Here is a 23,461-nt window from a genome sequence, read left to right on the forward strand (position 1 = left end):
CACCAAGAATTGTTTCAGATGGACAATATCCACATACAAAAGTCTCAGATCATTCGTGATATATATCTATGATGTAAGAAGAGGTAGAGAAATGGTGAGGTTAACAAATAAGGTGCTACGTCAAAGAAATGCAGACAATACAGTCCATACTTTGACTTTGCCTACTTTAACAGGGATTTTCTGTTATTGTGCAAGTGGTTTTGTCGTTCTTATTTATTACAAATAGAGGTTTCGTGAAGCATAAGACGTTTTCTGTTGCTATGTTTTTTGTCAGCGGCCTTCTCCCTACCAACAAAAGCCAATGCATTAGAAGTAAGACGACGAAGGGCACCGTTAGATTAATCCCGACTTTATCAAGAAACGCTGATTGATATTCCCCGAGATAACGAGATTGGATTGGTTGAACTTTCCTCAGACCTCCCTTTACTACAAATTAAGCTTGTTTGACAAGCACATGATTGGTGCTTCAAAGTGGACAATGAGATCCCATTTCGATCAAAGCCCAATGAAGTTTGCAGTATAGCTTTGATCTCGCCACTGGCTTCCAAAACGCTCTCTTTGATGTATAAATCCCCACTTGTTTGTACTGAGGGCAAGTATAAAGGTTTCCCAGAGTCCGATGTACTTCACTCCATCTCAGCCTGCAGGACCGATCACACCCTCTTTCAATTATCAGAGCGTCACTGACTTCCTGCAGTATTAGCTATAGGCCCGATATCAGTCCAGAATTGTGTAGATAAGCCCTAGAAAATGGATCCAGTTCAAGTTGCCATCAAGCTGAGAGGTCTCCTTGTTGCCCATGACAATGCAGTGAAAGAGATCCTGACATTAGGTAAATATCAACACTTCTTATCTGCCTGTAAAAATGCCAATATTTAGTACTCTGACCTTCAAAATTGAAAACCTCATGACTTTATTTTGATCATCTCTACCAAGACTTCTAATTACCCCGTTTTACTTTTTTTCAGACATGCAGGTGTACAAGCTGATGCAAAAGATGACGGCCAACTCCTCCAACAACTGTATAATTCGAGGTGAACAGCTGATCCAGAGACGATGGGTACTGGAAGGTGTGAAGGAGATGTTTACCATCTACAGACAAATCAAGTGGCAAGAGGTGCAGGCCTGTGTAAATGCCATCACCAAAGATGTTTCTGGAGAAAGGGATACAGAGGCGGATTGGAATGCTGAAACTTCCTTCAATGACGATGACGCTTCCTTCACCGAACCCGAGGTCGACAGCTCATACAGTGAGGACGACGAAGACCAGGAAGACCTCTACACCAACGACAGCAGCTACGATATGATGACTCTCAGTCGAGCTTTGTCTGTAGACGACTGTGCACTTCATAGACACGCTTAAGGGAAATCACAAGTTCCTGGCCACATCAGCTAGTGCTACATTAACTTTGTTATTGTTCTTGTTCAGAAATGTTGTGCAAAGAGCATCCTGTTATATTGTAACCATAATTGCTTGTTGATGGTTATGTTGATGAAATAAAATAATGAAGTCGATATTATAATCTTTGTCATTTGCTGACACGTTCACGACATCTTGAGGACAGACATTAGTATAGAAAGCTCTTTTGATACTAAGAGAGAAACGATTCATTCAAGATGGCATCTCACAGTTTCACGCCTTTCGTCATTTTGCGCGGGTTCTGACGGTGTCATGCCCAATAATCTATTCTGTCCAATAAATGTAGCTAAAAGCCATGGATAATAACCAACTAAAATGAAACACATTTAGATATTGACGATGGGATTTCCATCTTACACAACTCCGGCTACGCCACAGCATAACATTTTCAACCGTTGTCATTCCTTTGACCATATAAATGACCATGACATATCATAATGATTGAAGAAAACCACCCAAAATACTCTATCTCTCATACCGAATGTTTCGTAATGTCATCCTTTCGACTGTACTCTATCCTTTTGAAATGAACATGCCCCAGTGCTTGGGCTGAACCTAGGAGGTTAAAAACTGTTAATGCATACAGCATACAATGCAAAAGAAAACTGAATCTTTCAAATTGGCATCAGCACAAGTCAAAAGTATTTCAAGAAAAAGCACTCGGTGTACAACATTCCCCTGAAGAAACAGAACACGAAAGATCGGAACATCCTTACACAAGACAGTGGTCATCATTGAAATGGGCTCAGTTAGCAAGCTGGTCCCATCTGTACAATGCCCTTTTACATTATTGTGTATTCAAAGCAACATTTACACATGATAGAGTTGTATTACGTTGTCCTGTGCAACTCTCCAACAGAATTGTCACATATGTATTCAAGATGTACTTTCTACCCAATCTAACACACATGAACTGTCTTCAAACTATATATACACATCTTTATATGGTAAGGTTTCAAACAATCTGACGTTCACCAAGAATTGTTTCAGATGGACAATATCCACATACAAAAGTCTCAGATCATTCGTGATATATATCTATGATGTAAGAAGAGGTAGAGAAATGGTGAGGTTAACAAATAAGGTGCTACGTCAAAGAAATGCAGACAATACAGTCCATACTTTGACTTTGCCTACTTTAACAGGGATTTTCTGTTATTGTGCAAGTGGTTTTGTCGTTCTTATTTATTACAAATAGAGGTTTCGTGAAGCATAAGACGTTTTCTGTTGCTATGTTTTGTCAGCGGCCTTCTCCTCTACCAACAAAGCCAATGCATTAGAAGTAAGACGACGAAGGGCACCGTTAGATTAATCCCGACTTTATCAAGAAACGCTGATTGATATTCCCGAGATAACGAGATTGGATTGGTTGAACTTTCCTCAGACCTCCTTTACTACAAATTAAGCTTGTTTCGACAAGCACATGATTGGTGCTTCAAAGTGGACAATGAGATCCCATTTCGATCAAAGCCCAATGAAGTTGCAGTATAGCTTTGATCTCGCCACTGGCTTCCAAAACGCTCTCTTTGATGTATAAATCCCCACTTGTTTGTACTGAGGGGCAAGTATAAAGGTTTCCCAGAGTCCGATGTACTTCACTCCATCTCAGCCTGCAGGACCGATCACACCCTCTTTCAATTATCAGAGCGTCACTGACTTCCTACAGTATTAGCTATAGGCCCGATATCAGTCCAGAATTGTGTAGATAAGCCCTAGAAAATGGATCCAGTTCAAGTTGCCATCAAGCTGAGAGGTCTCCTTGTTGCCCCATGACAATGCAGTGAAAGAGATCCTGACATTAGGTAAATATCAACACTTCTTATCTGCCTGTAAAATGCCAATATTTAGTACTCTGACCTTCAAAATTGAAAACCCTCATGACTTTATTTTGATCATCTCTACCAAGACTTCTAATTACCCCGTTTTACTTTTTCAGACATGCAGGTGGTACAAGCTGATGCAAAAGATGACGGCCAACTCCTCCAACAACTGTATAATTCGAGGTGAACAGCTGATCCAGAGACGATGGGTACTGGAAGGTGTGAAGGAGATGTTTACCATCTACAGACAAATCAAGTGGCAAGAGGTGCAGGCCTGTGTAAATGCCATCACCAAAGATGTTTCTGGAGAAAGGGATACAGAGGCGGATTGGAATGCTGAAACTTCCTTCAATGACGATGACGCTTCCTTCACCGAACCCGAGGTCGACAGCTCATACAGTGAGGACGACGAAGACCAGGAAGACCTCTACACCAACGACAGCAGCTACGATATGATGACTCTCAGTCGAGCTTTGTCTGTAGACGACTGTGCACTTCATAGACACGCTTAAGGGAAATCACAAGTTCCTGGCCACATCAGCTAGTGCTACATTAACTTTGTTATTGTTCTTGTTCAGAAATGTTGTGCAAAGAGCATCCTGTTATATTGTAACCATAATTGCTTGTTGATGGTTATGTTGATGAAATAAAATAATGAAGTCGATATTATAATCTTTGTCATTTGCTGACACGTTCACGACATCTTGAGGACAGACATTAGTATAGAAAGCTCTTTTGATACTAAGAGAGAAACGATTCATTCAAGATGGCATCTCACAGTTTCACGCCTTTCGTCATTTTGCGCGGGTTCTGACGGTGTCATGCCCAATAATCTATTCTGTCCAATAAATGTAGCTAAAAGCCATGGATAATAACCAACTAAAATGAAACACATTTAGATATTGACGATGGGATTTCCATCTTACACAACTCCGGCTACGCCACAGCATAACATTTTCAACCGTTGTCATTCCTTTGACCATATAAATGACCATGACATATCATAATGATTGAAGAAAACCACCCAAAATACTCTATCTCTCATACCGAATGTTTCGTAATGTCATCCTTTCGACTGTACTCTATCCTTTTGAAATGAACATGCCCCAGTGCTTGGGCTGAACCTAGGAGGTTAAAAACTGTTAATGCATACAGCATACAATGCAAAAGAAAACTGAATCTTTCAAATTGGCATCAGCACAAGTCAAAAGTATTTCAAGAAAAAGCACTCGGTGTACAACATTCCCCTGAAGAAACAGAACACGAAAGATCGGAACATCCTTACACAAGACAGTGGTCATCATTGAAATGGGCTCAGTTAGCAAGCTGGTCCCATCTGTACAATGCCCTTTTTACATTATTGTGTATTCAAAGCAACATTTACACATGATAGAGTTGTATTACGTTGTCCTGTGCAACTCTCCAACAGAATTGTCACATATGTATTCAAGATGTACTTTCTACCCAATCTAACACACATGAACTGTCTTCAAACTATATATACACATCTTTATATGGTAAGATTTCAAACAATCTGACGTTCACCAAGTATTGTTTCAGATGGACAATATCCACATACAAAAGTCTCAGATCATTCGTGATATATATTTATGATGTAAGAAGAGGTAGAGAAATGGTGAGGTTAACAAATAAGGTGCTACGTCAAAGAAATGCAGACAATACAGTCCATACTTTGACTTTGCCTACTTTAACAGGGATTTTCTGTTATTGTGCAAGTGGTTTTGTCGTTCTTATTTATTACAAATAGAGGTTTCGTGAAGCATAAGACGTTTTCTGTTGCTATGTTTTTGTCAGCGGCCTTCTCCCTCTACCAACAAAAGCCAATGCATTAGAAGTAAGACGACGAAGGGCACCATTAGATTAATCCCGACTTTATCAAGAAACGCTGATTGATATTCCCCGAGATAACGAGATTGGATTGGTTGAACTTTCCTCAGACCTCCCTTTACTACAAATTAAGCTGGTTTTGACAAGCACATGATTGGTGCTTCAAAGTGGACAATGAGATCCCATTTCGATCAAAGCCCAATGAAGTTGCAGTATAGCTTTGATCTCGCCACTGGCTTCCAAAACGCTCTCTTTGATGTATAAATCCCCACTTGTTTGTACTGAGGGCAAGTATAAAGGTTTCCCAGAGTCCGATGTACTTCACTGACATTCATTCATTCACACATTCATTCATTCATTGATCAGCGTCCTTGGAGCCGGAAAAGCGTAACAAGCCGCAGCATCAAATTCGAAATCGCACACTCACTCGACCCTGGCGTCGCCATTTCTACCCACACTGTTCACTGACTTTCTCAACCAATAGCACCGGCAAGGGCGCCTAGCCACTGGCTCTTCGGGCTCCGGCCCCCCTCAAACAGCAAGTATAACTTGCCTACTATTTATTTCATAAACTGTAAATACTTAATCTCATCAATCATTTTGTAAATACTTTATCTTTGTCTTTCACCTTATATGTTTATTTTGTGCATTCTGTATATAGTACATGTAACACTCTACCCACACCCACTGCCCCCTCCCCAACTTTCAAACCCCTCCCCCCACCCCACCCCCAACATGTCCTCCCCACTACCTTCCACATCACTCTTCTCCACGCCAATTAAAGACTTCCCACAACTCACCTCTCCAAACAACATCAACCCCATACCCATAGACTTCGGCATAAATCTAGACCACCTACTCCCACCCCAACCCATGGAAACTGCCAAACCCCTACCAACACCACCACCACCCATAAAACCCAACACCCAACCAAACAAAAAACGCCCTCACATTTCTCCCGAAGCAACCCAACAATCCAACAAAAAAACATGTGACCAAGACACCCCACCGCAGCCACAACCAACCAAATACCTACTCCTAGCATTCGCCACCAACACCAATACACCCCTAAATCACACATACTCTACAAACAAATTTGCCCTCTGCCTCAAGAAACAACACATCACTTACAAATACATAAACTTCTGTGGCAGAGGTTTCAAAGTAACATTTCCAGATGAACATTCACTCAACAACACACTCAAACACACTTTAATAGACGGAAACACAATAAAATGGGAGAAACCGAGGTGGCAGACACAAACACAGGGGGTCATTCACATCGACAACAGGGAAACACCAACAGACATTCAAGAATACATACACATTGCAAATACCATCACAAACCAACCCAAAATCACAGACTACAAAACAATAAACACAAAACAACCATCCGCAAACAACCCCAATACCCAGATAACCTTCCTCACATTTCAATCAACCACCCTACCAACCTACATCACATTTGGCGCATTAAACTACAAAGTACACCCCATCCGTAAAAAACCCAACACAATGTAAAAACTGCTTTCAATTCAATCACACAACAGACAACTGTAAAAACTATTCACTATGCCCAAAATGCGGGTCAGACATGCATGACATCACAGAATGCACCCACACTACATATTGCATACACTGCCAAATACAAGGACACTCTGCAAATCAAAACACCTGCCCCATAAAACAGACACAAATATTAAAAATCAACAAGCACCTCAAACAAACTGACCTGCCCAAACCTGCAACTTACACCCACAAAACAATTACTCCCTACTATCACTATCGTCCTCCTCTCCCTCAAACATCTCCTCTTCCACAAACACCTCCGCCCCTTCCTACCACGCCCCCACCCGCCCTACCAAATCCCACAAACCCCGCCAACCTCCATCCCTACCTCCCTCCCAACCACCATCCCCTCCCCCAACATCCAAACCTCCCCAAACGCCTTAACCCACCCCGCCCCAACCCAATAAACCCAAACCCCAACCCACCACCAAGTACCCACCTCCAAATCCCCAACCCATCAAAACCACTACTCCCTCCTCCCAACCCCACCCCATCAAACCCACCCAAACAACCCCGTTCCAAAACTGCCCCCCACCCACTAAACCCCCATCCAACCACTCCCCCACATCTTCCATCCCCCAACCCTCCTTCACCGCTTCACCAAAAACCCGGTCACTCCACCCAAAAAATCCACTACATCTGCCCCACAAACAAATCTCACACTCACTTACAAAAAATAACCCACAATTTAAACCTCATTATTGAATTCATCACTGCAGCAATACTCATGAACAACCCCACAGCCAAAAAATTACACAACATTGCACGCAGAAACAAAATATATCACAAGAGTCTAGCTAGTCTCATCATAGCAGTTAAATCCCTCTCATAAAACAACCCACCACTAAGCTACCCTAGCACTTCAACCCTCTCTTCAAAATTTCTGCCCCATCCATGGCTTATTATAATATCATATTCCAAATTACCGCAGTCATGGCTCTGATACAATGGAATTGTAACGGCCTCCGAGCAAACGGGCATGAGCTTAAGGCACTCATCGCCCAAAACAAAATTTCGCCCCAAATAATATTCTTACAAGAAACAAAACTTTCACCAAAATTCGCCTTCAAAATCCCAGGCTACAATTATATCAGGAAGGATAGACCCCGGCCAATAAATCTCCCAGGTCCCCCAGCAGGGGGACTGGGAATATTCATCTCAAATAAACTCAATTATTCAGAAATTGACATTCAAACTACTAACTTAGAAGTCCTGGCAATAAAAACTACAATAAATAATAAACTATTAACTTTCATAAATACCTACAGAAGACCCTCTATCAAACTTATACCCCAAGATTTAGACAATATCGCAAAATTCTTAACGCCCAACACCTTTATCCTCGGGGACCTAAACTCTCACCACCCATTATGGGGCACAAAACCCTATACTGATAATAACGGTTTTCTCCTAACTAACTGGCTAGACGACCACAACCTCATCACACTAAACGACAATCAACCCACCAGATACCCTCTCTCCCACACCCAATCTCCAACTGCAATAGATCTTACAATCACCACCCCCACATACTCAAAAGCTTGCCTATGGAGGTACATGCAGACACATGGGGCAGTGACCACTGCCCCATAAAATCACCATATCTTCACTTCTTACACCAGAGATCACATACAAACCCCCAAACTACCCCCACTTCTAGCGCCGAAATCAAATACAATATACACAAAGCAGACTGGAACAAATTCACCAAACTCTGCAATCAAATCGACCCATCAAACATTATAAACACTGACATAGAAACTTTTAATTCACAACTCACAAACACCATCATCAATATAACAAATACATGCATACCCACATTTCCGGACCACTCAAGCACAAAAACAGTCCCATGGTGGAGCCAAGACATAATTAACGCCAGAAGGCAAGAAAAAGGCCCTTAATAAATCAAAGAGGGACCGTTCCAAATTACATTTAGCTAAAAACTCAGAAATAATACAAAACAATTAATCAAGGCAGCAAAAGGAACATTGGAGAAAATTTTGCTCAACCCTCAGGCTAAATCAACATAACTCTAGAAAAATGTGGAAAAATTTAAAGCCATACAGGGGAAATTCCAAATCCATTATTCAACCTAACCTTCCGAACCTCCCCACAAACAAAGATAAAGCTAATGCTGTTGCTGCCCATTTCTCGGACACTAGCAGCTCCACCAATTACACAGCTAACTTCCAAAACACCATTAAAAACACCCACCCTACTCACCTGAACCACCCCACTCACATCTACCTATAAACAAAAACATAAACATACACGAACTTAAGGCAGCCTTAAAACATAAAAACAGCCTCAGCCCTGGTCCAGATAACATTACATACACCATACTAAACAAACTTCCACCAAACATCCTAAACTTAACACTCACCCTATTCAACCATATCTGGACCACAGGAAACATACCATCTTCATGGAAAACAGCCAAGGTGGTACCAATCCTAAAGCCAGGGAAACCCATAAACTCCCCAGATTCATTTCGACCCATCTCCCTTACCTCACACCTATGTAAAACTTTAGAGTCTATAGTAAACAATAGACTAAAACACCAAATTCAAACCCATAACCTAATTAAGCAGGACCAGAGTGGCTTCACTCCTAATAGGCAAACTTTGGATCACATTTTACATTTGGAACATGATATAAAGGTAGCCCAAGCACAAAAACAATACACGCTGGCCATTTTATAGATTTCAGCAAAGCTTTCGACATGATCTGGCACAACGGCCTAATACAAAACTACAAGAAAATGCCATACACGGGCGGATTCTAAATTTCATTCAAGCATTTCTTAATAACAGACAAATAATAGTCAAATCACACAACACTGTCTCGGACCCTTTCCCACTAGAAAATGGAACCCCAGGGGGCATAATTTCCCCAACACTATTCAATTTTATGATAAATGACATTTTTCCGGACAAGTGGCCAGAAATTTCTACTGCTAAATTTGCTGATGACATTTCATTTTGGACATCATCCACCTCAGGAAAACAAGCCACAATCAAATCTCAAAGAATGCTAAACCACATCCAAAACTGGGCCCAGAAATGGGGGGTTCCACATTAACGTTAAAAAAACCGTGGGCATCATATTCAAAAAACAAAGAATGCAAAATTATACACCCAAACTTCATCTCAATAACCAAGAAATCAAGTTCGAAAAAGAGGCAAAATTCTTAGGTGTAACTTTCGACCAACACATGACATGGACACCCCATATTAATAACTTGGTCAACTCATGTCAAAAAGATCTAAATCTCATGCGAGCCATCAGCGGCACAAACTGGGGAGCCGACAAACAAACACTTATTAGTATATACAAAACTCTGATACAGTCTAGACTGGACTATGCTGCTCCGGTCCTCCACTCTATCTCCCCAACCAACCTTCAAAAATTAAACTCAATTCAGTATAAAGCCCTTAAACAAGCCCTAGGCACTAGGACTGGTACCTCCCACAACACTCTTCTCTTACTCACAGGCATCCCTTCAATCAAAACACGAATAAATCAAACCGCACTCAATTACTGGGCTGGGGCCCAACACAACCCAATCTACAAACTTATCACAACTAAATACACAAACATTAAAAAAATCTACTATCAAAAAATTTAAAAACAACCCAAACAAAGCCCCCCTACTCACTCACCTCAACAGTCTGCTTCACTCACACCATCTAAACACCATCCAACACACACCTCCCATAACAAGCTACATTCATGACAAACCCCCACCCCCTACAGATATCACCCTAGTAGAAACACTCCAAAATCTCCCTAAACCCACAGACACTCAAACCAAAACAAACCTCATCCAAACCCACATCAACCTAAATTATCCCAACCATACCCAGATTTATACAGACGCCTCAATCGGCACAAACAAACGCATAGGCATAGGCATCCATGTAAACCAAACACCCCCCCTAACAACAAACCTCCATTATACAAACCACACAAACATTAACACAGCAGAACTCACAGCAATCCTATCAGCACTTCACCTCATCCCCACTATGCCCCACACCAACATCCTATTACTTACAGACTCTCTCAGCGCCATCAAACAACTTCAACACAAGCACTCAAAAGCACGAAACGACTTAATACACAACATAATTATACAAACCAACTCACTCCAACAACTAAATAAAAACATAACACTAATGTGGATTCCAGCTCACACACACAACAAAGGAAATAACACAGCAGACATAGCAGCCAAACTAGCCACCACACAAAACTCTCCACCCATTAAATTTCATACATCCAAAACCGAAATAAAACAACTCATCAAACACCACATAATCAACCAAAACTACCAACACAACCTTAACACAAACAAATCCACCTGGGTCAAAGCAATCATAACTAAACCTATCACCAAAACACTCACCTACTCAAGCAACAAACACATGGACACACTCATCACAAGATTAATCACTGGCATTACAAACTTAAATCATCCATTATACAAACAAAACAGACACCCAGATGGATTATGCACACATTGCAATCAACCTGAAACCATTGAACACATATTCACAAACTGCCACCTCCAACAAACAAACATCACACAACTACACACCAGCATTCCAACTAAATATCACAACAACATACAGCTACTTTTAAATCCTTTTAACCCGCCAAATGTACTCCATGCCATAGCCACCTTTATCCAAAACTCAAATATAATAAATAAAATTTAGATCCTCCCAAACAATCCTCAACATACTACCTTTCAATAGCCTATATATTTAGACCAGGCACCCAAAATCTCACTTCTCTATACTCATACCCTACCACCAACATAAGCCTGCTCATTTAGACCTGGGAAACAAATTCATTTATTTATAGTTGTCCTATTTCCGCTAAAAGGTCCGCGCCTCTCCCAGCCAATCAGCAACCACTAAAGCATAAACAAACCTAGCTCCAGCCCTCATGTACAAAGGTCACGACCTCAGCCCCAAGCCAGTTCACAACAGTTTTTACCACAGACACGGCCTTTGCCTTACCGTCCCCTCACCCCCACCCCCACCCCCGTTTCAACTCATTTTTTCTTTCTTTATTAGGCCCCTATATTAAATAACTACAGCATAACTGTATCACCACATCATATCCCCAATATGCTATACACTCATTCTACACTCACTCCCACCCCACCCCCACCCCCGTCACCCCCTCACCCAACTTTTACTACCCCGTATTTATTCCAACTCCTCTTATTAATAACAACTGCTTTATTTTTCTGTCTCTCTTTATAATTTCGGCTTTTATTTATTTATATCATATTTTAACTACTTTTATTCTAAAACTACCTAAGTTTAATCCCCCATAATTTACATTTTTTTGGGTATGGTGGTTTATCCCTATTACTACATCATTAATTAATTTATATATCAACCCCACCTACCCCGTCGGCGATATTGGCCACGCTAAAAGCCGACGTAAAACTTCAAATTTCGTTCGTTCGATGTACTTCACTCCATCTCAGCCTGCAGGACCGATCACACCCTCCTTCAATTATCAGAGCGTCACTGACTTCCTACAGTATTAGCTATAGGCCCGATATCAGTCCAGAATTGTGTAGATAAGCCCTAGAAAATGGATCCAGTTCAAGTTGCCATCAAGCTGAGAGGTCTCCTTGTTGCCCATGACAATGCAGTGAAAGAGATCCTGACATTAGGTAAATATCAGCACTTCTTATCTGCCTGTAAAAATGCCAATGTTTAGTACTCTGACCTTCAAAATTGAAAACCTCATGACTTTATTTTGATCATCTCTACCAAGACTTCTAATTACCTACCCCGTTTTACTTTTTTCAGACATGCAGGTGTACAAGCTGATGCAAAAGATGACGGCCAACTCCTCCAACAACTGTATAATTCGAGGTGAACAGCTGATCCAGAGACGATGGGTACTGGAAGGTGTGAAGGAGATGTTTACCATCTACAGACAAATCAAGTGGCAAGAGGTGCAGGCCTGTGTAAATGCCATCACCAAAGATGTTTCTGGAGAAAGGGATACAGAGGCGGATTGGAATGCTGAAACTTCCTTCAATGACGATGACGCTTCCTTCACCGAACCCGAGGTCGACAGCTCATACAGTGAGGACGACGAAGACGAGGAAGACCTCTACACCAACGACAGCAGCTACGATATGACGACTCTCAGTCGAGCTTTGTCTGTAGACGACTGTGCACTTCATAGACACGCTTAAGGGAAATCACAAGTTCCTGGCCACATCAGCTAGTGCTACATTAACTTTGTTATTGTTCTTGTTCAGAAATGTTGTGCAAAGAACATCCTGTTATATTGTAACCATAATTGCTTGTTGATGGTTATGTTGATGAAATAAAATAATGAAGTCGATATTATAATCTTTGTCATTTGCTGACACGCTCACGACATCTTGAGGACAGACATTAGTATAGAAAGCTCTTTTGATACTAAGAGAGAAACGATTCATTCAAGATGGCATCTCTTTGATGTATAAATCCCCACTTGTTTGTACTGAGGGCAAGTATAAAGGTTTCCCAGAGTCCGATGTACTTCACTCCATCTCAGCCTGCAGGACCGATCACACCCTCTTTCAATTATCAGAGCGTCACTGACTTCCTACAGTATTAGCTATAGGCCCGATATCAGTCCAGAATTGTGTAGATAAGCCCTAGAAAATGGATCCAGTTCAAGTTGCCATCAAGCTGAGAGGTCTCCTTGTTGCCCATGACAATGCAGTGAAAGAGATCCTGACATTAGGTAAATATCAACACTTCTTATCTGCCTGTAAAAATGCCAATGTTTAGTACTCTGACCTTTAAAATTGAAAACCTCATGACTTTATTTTGATCATCTCTACCAAGACTTCTAATTACCCCGTTTTACTTTTTTTCAGACATGCAGGTGTACAAGCTGATGCAAAAGATGACGGCCAACTCCTCCAACAACTGTATAATTCGAGGTGAACAGCTGATCCAGAGACGATGGGTACTGGAAGGTGTGAAGGAGATGTTTACCATCTACAGACAAATCAAGTGGCAAGAGGTGCAGGCCTGTGTAAATGCCATCACCAAAGATGTTTCTGGAGAAAGGGATACAGAGGCGGATTGGAATGCTGAAACTTCCTTCAATGACGATGACGCTTCCTTCACCGAACCCGAGGTCGACAGCTCATACAGTGAGGACGACGAAGACGAGGAAGACCTCTACACCAACGACAGCAGCTACGATATGACGACTCTCAGTCGAGCTTTGTCTGTAGACGACTGTGCACTTCATAGACACGCTTAAGGAAATCACAAGTTCCTGGCCACATCAGCTAGTGCTACATTAACTTTGCTATTGTTCTTGTTCAGAAATGTTGTGCAAAGAACATCCTGTTATATTGTAACCATAATTGCTTGTTGATGGTTATGTTGATGAAATAAAATAATGAAGTCGATATTATAATCTTTGTCATTTGCTGACACGTTCACGACATCTTGAGGACAGACATTAGTATAGAAAGCTCTTTTGATACTAAAGAGAAACGATTCATTCAAGATGGCATCTCACAGTTTCACGCCTTTCGTCATTTTGCGCGGGTTCTGACGGTGTCATGCCCAATAATCTATTCTGTCCAATAAATGTAGCTAAAAGCCATGGATAATAACCAACTAAAATGAAACACATTTAGATATTGACGATGGGATTTCCATCTTACACAACTCCGGCTACGCCACAGCATAACATTTTCAACCGTTGTCATTCCTTTGACCATATAAATGACCATGACATATCATAATGATTGAAGAAAACCACCCAAAATACTCTATCTCTCATACCGAATGTTTTCGTAATGTCATCCTTTCGACTGTACTCTATCCTTTTGAAATGAACATGCCCCAGTGCTTGGGCTGAACCTAGGAGGTTAAAACTGTTAATGCATACAGCATACAATGCAAAAGAAAACTGAATCTTTCAAATTGGCATCAGCACAAGTCAAAAGTATTTCAGAAAAAAGCACTCGGTGTACAACATTCCCCTGAAGAAACAGAACACGAAAGATCGGAACATCCTTACACAAGACAGTGGTCATCATTGAAATGGGCTCAGTTAGCAAGCTGGTCCCATCTGTACAATGCCCTTTACATTATTGTGTATTCAAAGCAACATTTACACATGATAGAGTTGTATTACGTTGTCCTGTGCAACTCTCAACAGAATTGTCACATATGTATTCAAGATGTACTTTCTACCCAATCTAACACACATGAACTGTCTTCAAACTATATATACACATCTTTATATGGTAAGGTTTCAAACAATCTGACGTTCACCAAGTATTGTTTCAGATGGACAGTATCCACATACAAAAGTCTCAGATCATTCGTAATATATATTTATGATGTAAGAAGAGGTAGAAATGGTGAGGTTAACAAATAAGGTGCTACGTCCAAAGAAATGCAGACAATACAGTCCATACTTTGACTTTGCCTACTTTAACAGGGATTTTCTGTTATTGTGCAAGTGGTTTTGTCGTTCTTATTTATTACAAATAGAGGTTTCGTGAAGCATAAGACGTTTTCTGTTGCTATGTTTTTGTCAGCGGCCTTCTCCCCTACCAACAAAAGCCAATGCATTAGAAGTAAGACGACGAAGGGCACCGTTAGATTAATCCCGACTTTATCAAGAAACGCTGATTGATATTCCCGAGATAACGAGATTGGATTGGTTGAACTTTCCTCAGACCTCCCTTTACTACAAATTAAGCTTGTTTTGACAAGCACATGATTGGTGCTTCAAAGTGGACAATGAGATCCCATTTCGATCAAAGCCCAATGAAGTTGCAGTATAGCTTTGATCTCGCCACTGGCTTCCAAAACGCTCTCTTTGATGTATAAATCCCCACTTGTTTGTACTGAGGGCAAGTATAAAGGTTTCCCAGAGTCCGATGTACTTCACTCCATCTCAGCCTGCAGGACCGATCACACCCTCTTTCAATTATCAGAGCGTCACTGACTTCCTACAGTATTAGCTATAGGCCCGATATCAGTCCAGAATTGTGTAGATAAGCCCTAGAAAATGGATCCAGTTCAAGTTGCCATCAAGCTGAGAGGTCTCCTTGTTGCCCATGACAATGCAGTGAAAGAGATCCTGACATTAGGTAAATATCAACACTTCTTATCTGCCTGTAAAATGCCAATATTTAGTACTCTGACCTTCAAAATTGAAAACCTCATGACTTTATTTTGATCATCTCTACCAAGACTTCTAATTACCCCGTTTTACTTTTTCAGACATGCAGGTGTACAAGCTGATGCAAAGATGACGGCCAACTCCTCCAACAACTGTATAATTCGAGGTGAACAGCTGATCCAGAGACGATGGGTACTGGAAGGTGTGAAGGAGATGTTTACCATCTACAGACAAATCAAGTGGCAAGAGGTGCAGGCCTGTGTAAATGCCATCACCAAAGATGTTTCTGGAGAAAGTGATACAGAGGCGGATTGGAATGCTGAAACTTCCTTCAATGACGATGACGCTTCCTTCACCGAACCCGAGGTCGACAGCTCATACAGTGAGGACGACGAAGACCAGGAAGACCTCTACACCAACGACAGCAGCTACGATATGACGACTCTCAGTCGAGCTTTGTCTGTAGACGACTGTGCACTTCATAGACACGCTTAAGGAAATCACAAGTTCCTGGCCACATCAGCTAGTGCTACATTAACTTTGTTATTGTTCTTGTTCAGAAATGTTGTGCAAAGAACATCCTGTTATATTGTAACCATAATTGCTTGTTGATGGTTATGTTGATGAAATAAAATAATGAAGTCGATATTATAATCTTTGTCATTTGCTGACACGCTCACGACATCTTGAGGACAGACATTAGTATAGAAAGCTCTTTTGATACTAAGAGAGAAACGATTCATTCAAGATGGCATCTCTTTGATGTATAAATCCCCACTTGTTTGTACTGAGGGCAAGTATAAAGGTTTCCCAGAGTCCGATGTACTTCACTCCATCTCAGCCTGCAGGACCGATCACCCCTCTTTCAATTATCAGAGCGTCACTGACTTCCTACAGTATTAGCTATAGGCCCGATATCAGTCCAGAATTGTGTAGATAAGCCCTAGAAAATGGATCCAGTTCAAGTTGCCATCAAGCTGAGAGGTCTCCTTGTTGCCCATGACAATGCAGTGAAAGAGATCCTGACATTAGGTAAATATCAACACTTCTTATCTGCCTGTAAAAATGCCAATGTTTAGTACTCTGACCTTCAAAATTGAAAACCTCATGACTTTATTTTGATCATCTCTACCAAGACTTCTAATTACCCCGTTTTACTTTTTTTCAGACATGCAGGTGTACAAGCTGATGCAAAAGATGACGGCCAACTCCTCCAACAACTGTATAATTCGAGGTGAACAGCTGATCCAGAGACGATGGGTACTGGAAGGTGTGAAGGAGATGTTTACCGTCTACAGACAAATCAAGTGGCAAGAGGTGCAGGCCTGTGTAAATGCCATCACCAAAGATGTTTCTGGAGAAAGGGATACAGAGGCGGATTGGAATGCTGAAACTTCCTTCAATGACGATGACGCTTCCTTCAGCGAACCCGAGGTCGACAGCTCATACAGTGAGGACGACGAAGACGAGGAAGACCTCTACACCAACGACAGCAGCTACGATATGACGACTCTCAGTCGAGCTTTGTCTGTAGACGACTGTGCACTTCATAGACACGCTTAAGGGAAATCACAAGTTCCTGGCCACATCAGCTAGTGCTACATTAACTTTGTTATTGTTCTTGTTCAGAAATGTTGTGCAAAGAACATCCTGTTATATTGTAACCATAATTGCTTGTTGATGGTTATGTTGATGAAATAAAATAATGAAGTCGATATTATAATCTTTGTCATTTGCTGACACGCTCACGACATCTTGAGGACAGACATTAGTATAGAAAGCTCTTTTGATACTAAGAGAGAAACGATTCATTCAAGATGGCATCTCTTTGATGTATAAATCCCCACTTGTTTGTACTGAGGGCAAGTATAAAGGTTTCCCAGAGTCCGATGTACTTCACTCCATCTCAGCCTGCAGGACCGATCACCCCTCTTTCAATTATCAGAGCGTCACTGACTTCCTACAGTATTAGCTATAGGCCCGATATCAGTCCAGAATTGTGTAGATAAGCCCTAGAAAATGGATCCAGTTCAAGTTGCCATCAAGCTGAGAGGTCTCCTTGTTGCCCATGACAATGCAGTGAAAGAGATCCTGACATTAGGTAAATATCAACACTTCTTATCTGCCTGTAAAAATGCCAATGTTTAGTACTCTGACCTTTAAAATTGAAAACCTCATGACTTTATTTTGATCATCTCTACCAAGACTTCTAATTACCCCGTTTTACTTTTTTTCAGACATGCAGGTGTACAAGCTGATGCAAAAGATGACGGCCAACTCCTCCAACAACTGTATAATTCGAGGTGAACAGCTGATCCAGAGACGATGGGTACTGGAAGGTGTGAAGGAGATGTTTACCATCTACAGACAAATCAAGTGGCAAGAGGTGCAGGCCTGTGTAAATGCCATCACCAAAGATGTTTCTGGAGAAAGGGATACAGAGGCGGATTGGAATGCTGAAACTTCCTTCAATGACGATGACGCTTCCTTCACCGAACCCGAGGTCGACAGCTCATACAGTGAGGACGACGAAGACGAGGAAGACCTCTACACCAACGACAGCAGCTACGATATGACGACTCTCAGTCGAGCTTTGTCTGTAGACGACTGTGCACTTCATAGACACGCTTAAGGGAAATCACAAGTTCCTGGCCACATCAGCTAGTGCTACATTAACTTTGTTATTGTTCTTGTTCAGAAATGTTGTGCAAAGAACATCCTGTTATATTGTAACCATAATTGCTTGTTGATGGTTATGTTGATGAAATAAAATAATGAAGTCGATATTATAATCTTTGTCATTTGCTGACACGTTCACGACATCTTGAGGACAGACATTAGTATAGAAAGCTCTTTTGATACTAAGAGAGAAACGATTCATTCAAGATGGCATCTCACAGTTTCACGCCTTTCGTCATTTTGCGCGGGTTCTGACGGTGTCATGCCCAATAATCTATTCTGTCCAATAAATGTAGCTAAAAGCCATGGATAATAACCAACTAAAATGAAACACATTTAGATATTGACGATGGGATTTCCATCTTACACAACTCCGGCTACGCCACAGCATAACATTTTCAACCGTTGTCATTCCTTTGACCATATAAATGACCATGACATATCATAATGATTGAAGAAAACCACCCAAAATACTCTATCTCTCATACCGAATGTTTCGTAATGTCATCCTTTCGACTGTACTCTATCCTTTTGAAATGAACATGCCCCAGTGCTTGGGCTGAACCTAGGAGGTTAAAAACTGTTAATGCATACAGCATACAATGCAAAAGAAAACTGAATCTTTCAAATTGGCATCAGCACAAGTCAAAAGTATTTCAAGAAAAAGCACTCGGTGTACAACATTCCCCTGAAGAAACAGAACACGAAAGATCGGAACATCCTTACACAAGACAGTGGTCATCATTGAAATGGGCTCAGTTAGCAAGCTGGTCCCATCTGTACAATGCCCTTTTACATTATTGTGTATTCAAAGCAACATTTACACATGATAGAGTTGTATTACGTTGTCCTGTGCAACTCTCCAACAGAATTGTCACATATGTATTCAAGATGTACTTTCTACCCAATCTAACACACATGAACTGTCTTCAAACTATATATACACATCTTTATATGGTAAGGTTTCAAACAATCTGACGTTCACCAAGTATTGTTTCAGATGGACAATATCCACATACAAAAGTCTCAGATCATTCGTGATATATATTTATGATGTAAGAAGAGGTAGAAATGGTGAGGTTAACAAATAAGGTGCTACGTCAAAGAAATGCAGACAATACAGTCCATACTTTGACTTTGCCTACTTTAACAGGGATTTTCTGTTATTGTGCAAGTGGTTTTGTCGTTCTTATTTATTACAAATAGAGGTTTCGTGAAGCATAAGACGTTTTCTGTTGCTATGTTTTTGTCAGCGGCCTTCTCCCTCTACCAACAAAAGCCAATGCATTAGAAGTAAGACGACGAAGGGCACCGTTAGATTAATCCCGACTTTATCAAGAAACGCTGATTGATATTCCCCGAGATAACGAGATTGGATTGGTTGAACTTTCCTCAGACCTCCCTTTACTACAAATTAAGCTTGTTTTGACAAGCACATGATTGGTGCTTCAAAGTGGACAATGAGATCCCATTTCGATCAAAGCCCAATGAAGTTGCAGTATAGCTTTGATCTCGCCACTGGCTTCCAAAACGCTCTCTTTGATGTATAAATCCCCACTTGTTTGTACTGAGGGCAAGTATAAAGGTTTCCCAGAGTCCGATGTACTTCACTCCATCTCAGCCTGCAGGACCGATCACACCCTCTTTCAATTATCAGAGCGTCACTGACTTCCTACAGTATTAGCTATAGGCCCGATATCAGTCCAGAATTGTGTAGATAAGCCCTAGAAAATGGATCCAGTTCAAGTTGCCATCAAGCTGAGAGGTCTCCTTGTTGCCCATGACAATGCAGTGAAAGAGATCCTGACATTAGGTAAATATCAACACTTCTTATCTGCCTGTAAAATGCCAATATTTAGTACTCTGACCTTCAAAATTGAAAACCTCATGACTTTATTTTGATCATCTCTACCAAGACTTCTAATTACCCCGTTTTACTTTTTCAGACATGCAGGTGTACAAGCTGATGCAAAGATGACGGCCAACTCCTCCAACAACTGTATAATTCGAGGTGAACAGCTGATCCAGAGACGATGGGTACTGGAAGGTGTGAAGGAGATGTTTACCATCTACAGACAAATCAAGTGGCAAGAGGTGCAGGCCTGTGTAAATGCCATCACCAAAGATGTTTCTGGAGAAAGGGATACAGAGGCGGATTGGAATGCTGAAACTTCCTTCAATGACGATGACGCTTCCTTCACCGAACCCGAGGTCGACAGCTCATACAGTGAGGACGACGAAGACGAGGAAGACCTCTACACCAACGACAGCAGCTACGATATGACGACTCTCAGTCGAGCTTTGTCTGTAGACGACTGTGCACTTCATAGACACGCTTAAGGGAAATCACAAGTTCCTGGCCACATCAGCTAGTGCTACATTAACTTTGTTATTGTTCTTGTTCAGAAATGTTGTGCAAAGAACATCCTGTTATATTGTAACCATAATTGCTTGTTGATGGTTATGTTGATGAAATAAAATAATGAAGTCGATATTATAATCTTTGTCATTTGCTGACACGTTCACGACATCTTGAGGACAGACATTAGTATAGAAAGCTCTTTTGATACTAAGAGAGAAACGATTCATTCAAGATGGCATCTCACAGTTTCACGCCTTTCGTCATTTTGCGCGGGTTCTGACGGTGTCATGCCCAATAATCTATTCTGTCCAATAAATGTAGCTAAAAGCCATGGATAATAACCAACTAAAATGAAACACATTTAGATATTGACGATGGGATTTCCATCTTACACAACTCCGGCTACGCCACAGCATAACATTTTCAACCGTTGTCATTCCTTTGACCATATAAATGACCATGACATATCATAATGATTGAAGAAAACCACCCAAAATACTCTATCTCTCATACCGAATGTTTCGTAATGTCATCCTTTCGACTGTACTCTATCCTTTTGAAATGAACATGCCCCAGTGCTTGGGCTGAACCTAGGAGGTTAAAAACTGTTAATGCATACAGCATACAATGCAAAAGAAAACTGAATCTTTCAAATTGGCATCAGCACAAGTCAAAAGTATTTCAAGAAAAAGCACTCGGTGTACAACATTCCCCTGAAGAAACAGAACACGAAAGATCGGAACATCCTTACACAAGACAGTGGTCATCATTGAAATGGGCTCAGTTAGCAAGCTGGTCCCATCTGTACAATGCCCTTTTACATTATTGTGTATTCAAAGCAACATTTACACATGATAGAGTTGTATTACGTTGTCCTGTGCAACTCTCCAACAGAATTGCCACATATGTATTCAAGATGTACTTTCTACCCAATCTAACACACATGAACTGTCTTCAAACTATATATACACATCTTTATATGGTAAGGTTTCAAACAATCTGACGTTCACCAAGTATTGTTTCAGATGGACAATATCCACATACAAAAGTCTCAGATCATTCGTGATATATATCTATGATGTAAGAAGAGGTAGAGAAATGGTGAGGTTAACAAATAAGGTGCTACGTCAAAGAAATGCAGACAATACAGTCCATACTTTGACTTTGCCTACTTTAACAGGGATTTTCTGTTATTGTGCAAGTGGTTTTGTCGTTCTTATTTATTACAAATAGAGGTTTCGTGAAGCATAAGACGTTTTCTGTTGCTATGTTTTGTCAGCGGCCTTCTCCCCTACCAACAAAAGCCAATGCATTAGAAGTAAGACGACGAAGGGCACCGTTAGATTAATCCCGACTTTATCAAGAAACGCTGATTGATATTCCCGAGATAACGAGATTGGATTGGTTGAACTTTCCTCAGACCTCCCTTTACTACAAATTAAGCTTGTTTTGACAAGCACATGATTGGTGCTTCAAAGTGGACAATGAGATCCCATTTCGATCAAAGCCCAATGAAGTTGCAGTATAGCTTTGATCTCGCCACTGGCTTCCAAAACGCTCTCTTTGATGTATAAATCCCCACTTGTTTGTACTGAGGGCAAGTATAAAGGTTTCCCAGAGTCCGATGTACTTCACTCCATCTCAGCCTGCAGGACCGATCACACCCTCTTTCAATTATCAGAGCGTCACTGACTTCCTACAGTATTAGCTACAGGCCCGATATCAGTCCAGAATTGTGTAGATAAGCCCTAGAAAATGGATCCAGTTCAAGTTGCCATCAAGCTGAGAGGTCTCCTTGTTGCCCATGACAATGCAGTGAAAGAGATCCTGACATTAGGTAAATATCAACAGTTCTTATCTGCCTGTAAAATGCCAATATTTAGTACTCTGACCTTCAAAATTGAAAACCTCATGACTTTATTTTGATCATCTCTACCAAGACTTCTAATTACCCCGTTTTACTTTTTTTCAGACATGCAGGTGTACAAGCTGATGCAAAAAGATGACGGCCAACTCCTCCAACAACTGTATAATTCGAGGTGAACAGCTGATCCAGAGACGATGGGTACTGGAAGGTGTGAAGGAGATGTTTACCATCTACAGACAAATCAAGTGGCAAGAGGTGCAGGCCTGTGTAAATGCCATCACCAAAGATGTTTCTGGAGAAAGTGATACAGAGGCGGATTGGAATGCTGAAACTTCCTTCAATGACGATGACGCTTCCTTCACCGAACCCGAGGTCGACAGCTCATACAGTGAGGACGACGAAGACGAGGAAGACCTCTACACCAACGACAGCAGCTACGATATGACGACTCTCAGTCGAGCTTTGTCTGTAGACGACTGTGCACTTCATAGACACGCTTAAGGGAAATCACAAGTTCCTGGCCACATCAGCTAGTGCTACAGTAACTTTGTTATTGTTCTTGTTCAGAAATGTTGTGCAAAGAACATCCTGTTATATTGTAACCATAATTGCTTGTTGATGGTTATGTTGATGAAATAAAATAATGAAGTCGATATTATAATCTTTGTCATTTGCTGACACGTTCACGACATCTTGAGGACAGA

General features: G+C 41.1%; 5 protein-coding genes across 5 annotated transcripts; all 5 read left to right on the forward strand.

Moving 5' to 3' along the window:
• Positions 1 to 700: 700 nt before the first annotated feature.
• Positions 701 to 1,515, forward strand: LOC124277988. Its single transcript, XM_046713718.1, has 2 exons — positions 701 to 832; positions 969 to 1,515. The coding sequence occupies exons 1-2, from the start codon at positions 751 to 753 to the stop codon at positions 1,361 to 1,363; spliced, it is 477 nt and encodes a 158-aa protein (XP_046569674.1). The 5' UTR covers positions 701 to 750; the 3' UTR covers positions 1,364 to 1,515.
• A 10,681-nt stretch (positions 1,516 to 12,196) lies between these two features.
• LOC124277997 lies at positions 12,197 to 12,991 on the forward strand. The gene is made up of 2 exons (XM_046713729.1): positions 12,197 to 12,358; positions 12,498 to 12,991. The coding sequence occupies exons 1-2, from the start codon at positions 12,277 to 12,279 to the stop codon at positions 12,890 to 12,892; spliced, it is 477 nt and encodes a 158-aa protein (XP_046569685.1). The 5' UTR covers positions 12,197 to 12,276; the 3' UTR covers positions 12,893 to 12,991.
• Positions 12,992 to 13,220: 229 nt separating this feature from the next.
• Positions 13,221 to 13,962, forward strand: LOC124277718. The gene is made up of 2 exons (XM_046713445.1): positions 13,221 to 13,431; positions 13,568 to 13,962. The coding sequence occupies exons 1-2, from the start codon at positions 13,350 to 13,352 to the stop codon at positions 13,960 to 13,962; spliced, it is 477 nt and encodes a 158-aa protein (XP_046569401.1). The 5' UTR covers positions 13,221 to 13,349.
• Positions 13,963 to 16,713: 2,751 nt separating this feature from the next.
• LOC124277729 lies at positions 16,714 to 17,412 on the forward strand. Its single transcript, XM_046713457.1, has 2 exons — positions 16,714 to 16,881; positions 17,018 to 17,412. The coding sequence occupies exons 1-2, from the start codon at positions 16,800 to 16,802 to the stop codon at positions 17,410 to 17,412; spliced, it is 477 nt and encodes a 158-aa protein (XP_046569413.1). The 5' UTR covers positions 16,714 to 16,799.
• Positions 17,413 to 17,782: 370 nt separating this feature from the next.
• On the forward strand, positions 17,783 to 18,557 carry LOC124278008. Its single transcript, XM_046713740.1, has 2 exons — positions 17,783 to 17,950; positions 18,087 to 18,557. Exons 1-2 carry the CDS (start codon positions 17,869 to 17,871, stop codon positions 18,479 to 18,481), a joined length of 477 nt encoding a protein of 158 aa, XP_046569696.1. The 5' UTR covers positions 17,783 to 17,868; the 3' UTR covers positions 18,482 to 18,557.
• The last annotated feature ends 4,904 nt before the right edge of the window (positions 18,558 to 23,461 follow it).

The sequence above is a fragment of the Haliotis rubra genome, unplaced genomic scaffold (assembly GCF_003918875.1).
Source record: "Haliotis rubra isolate DU_JTF1 unplaced genomic scaffold, ASM391887v1 Scf106, whole genome shotgun sequence".
NCBI lineage: Eukaryota > Metazoa > Mollusca > Gastropoda > Lepetellida > Haliotidae > Haliotis > Haliotis rubra.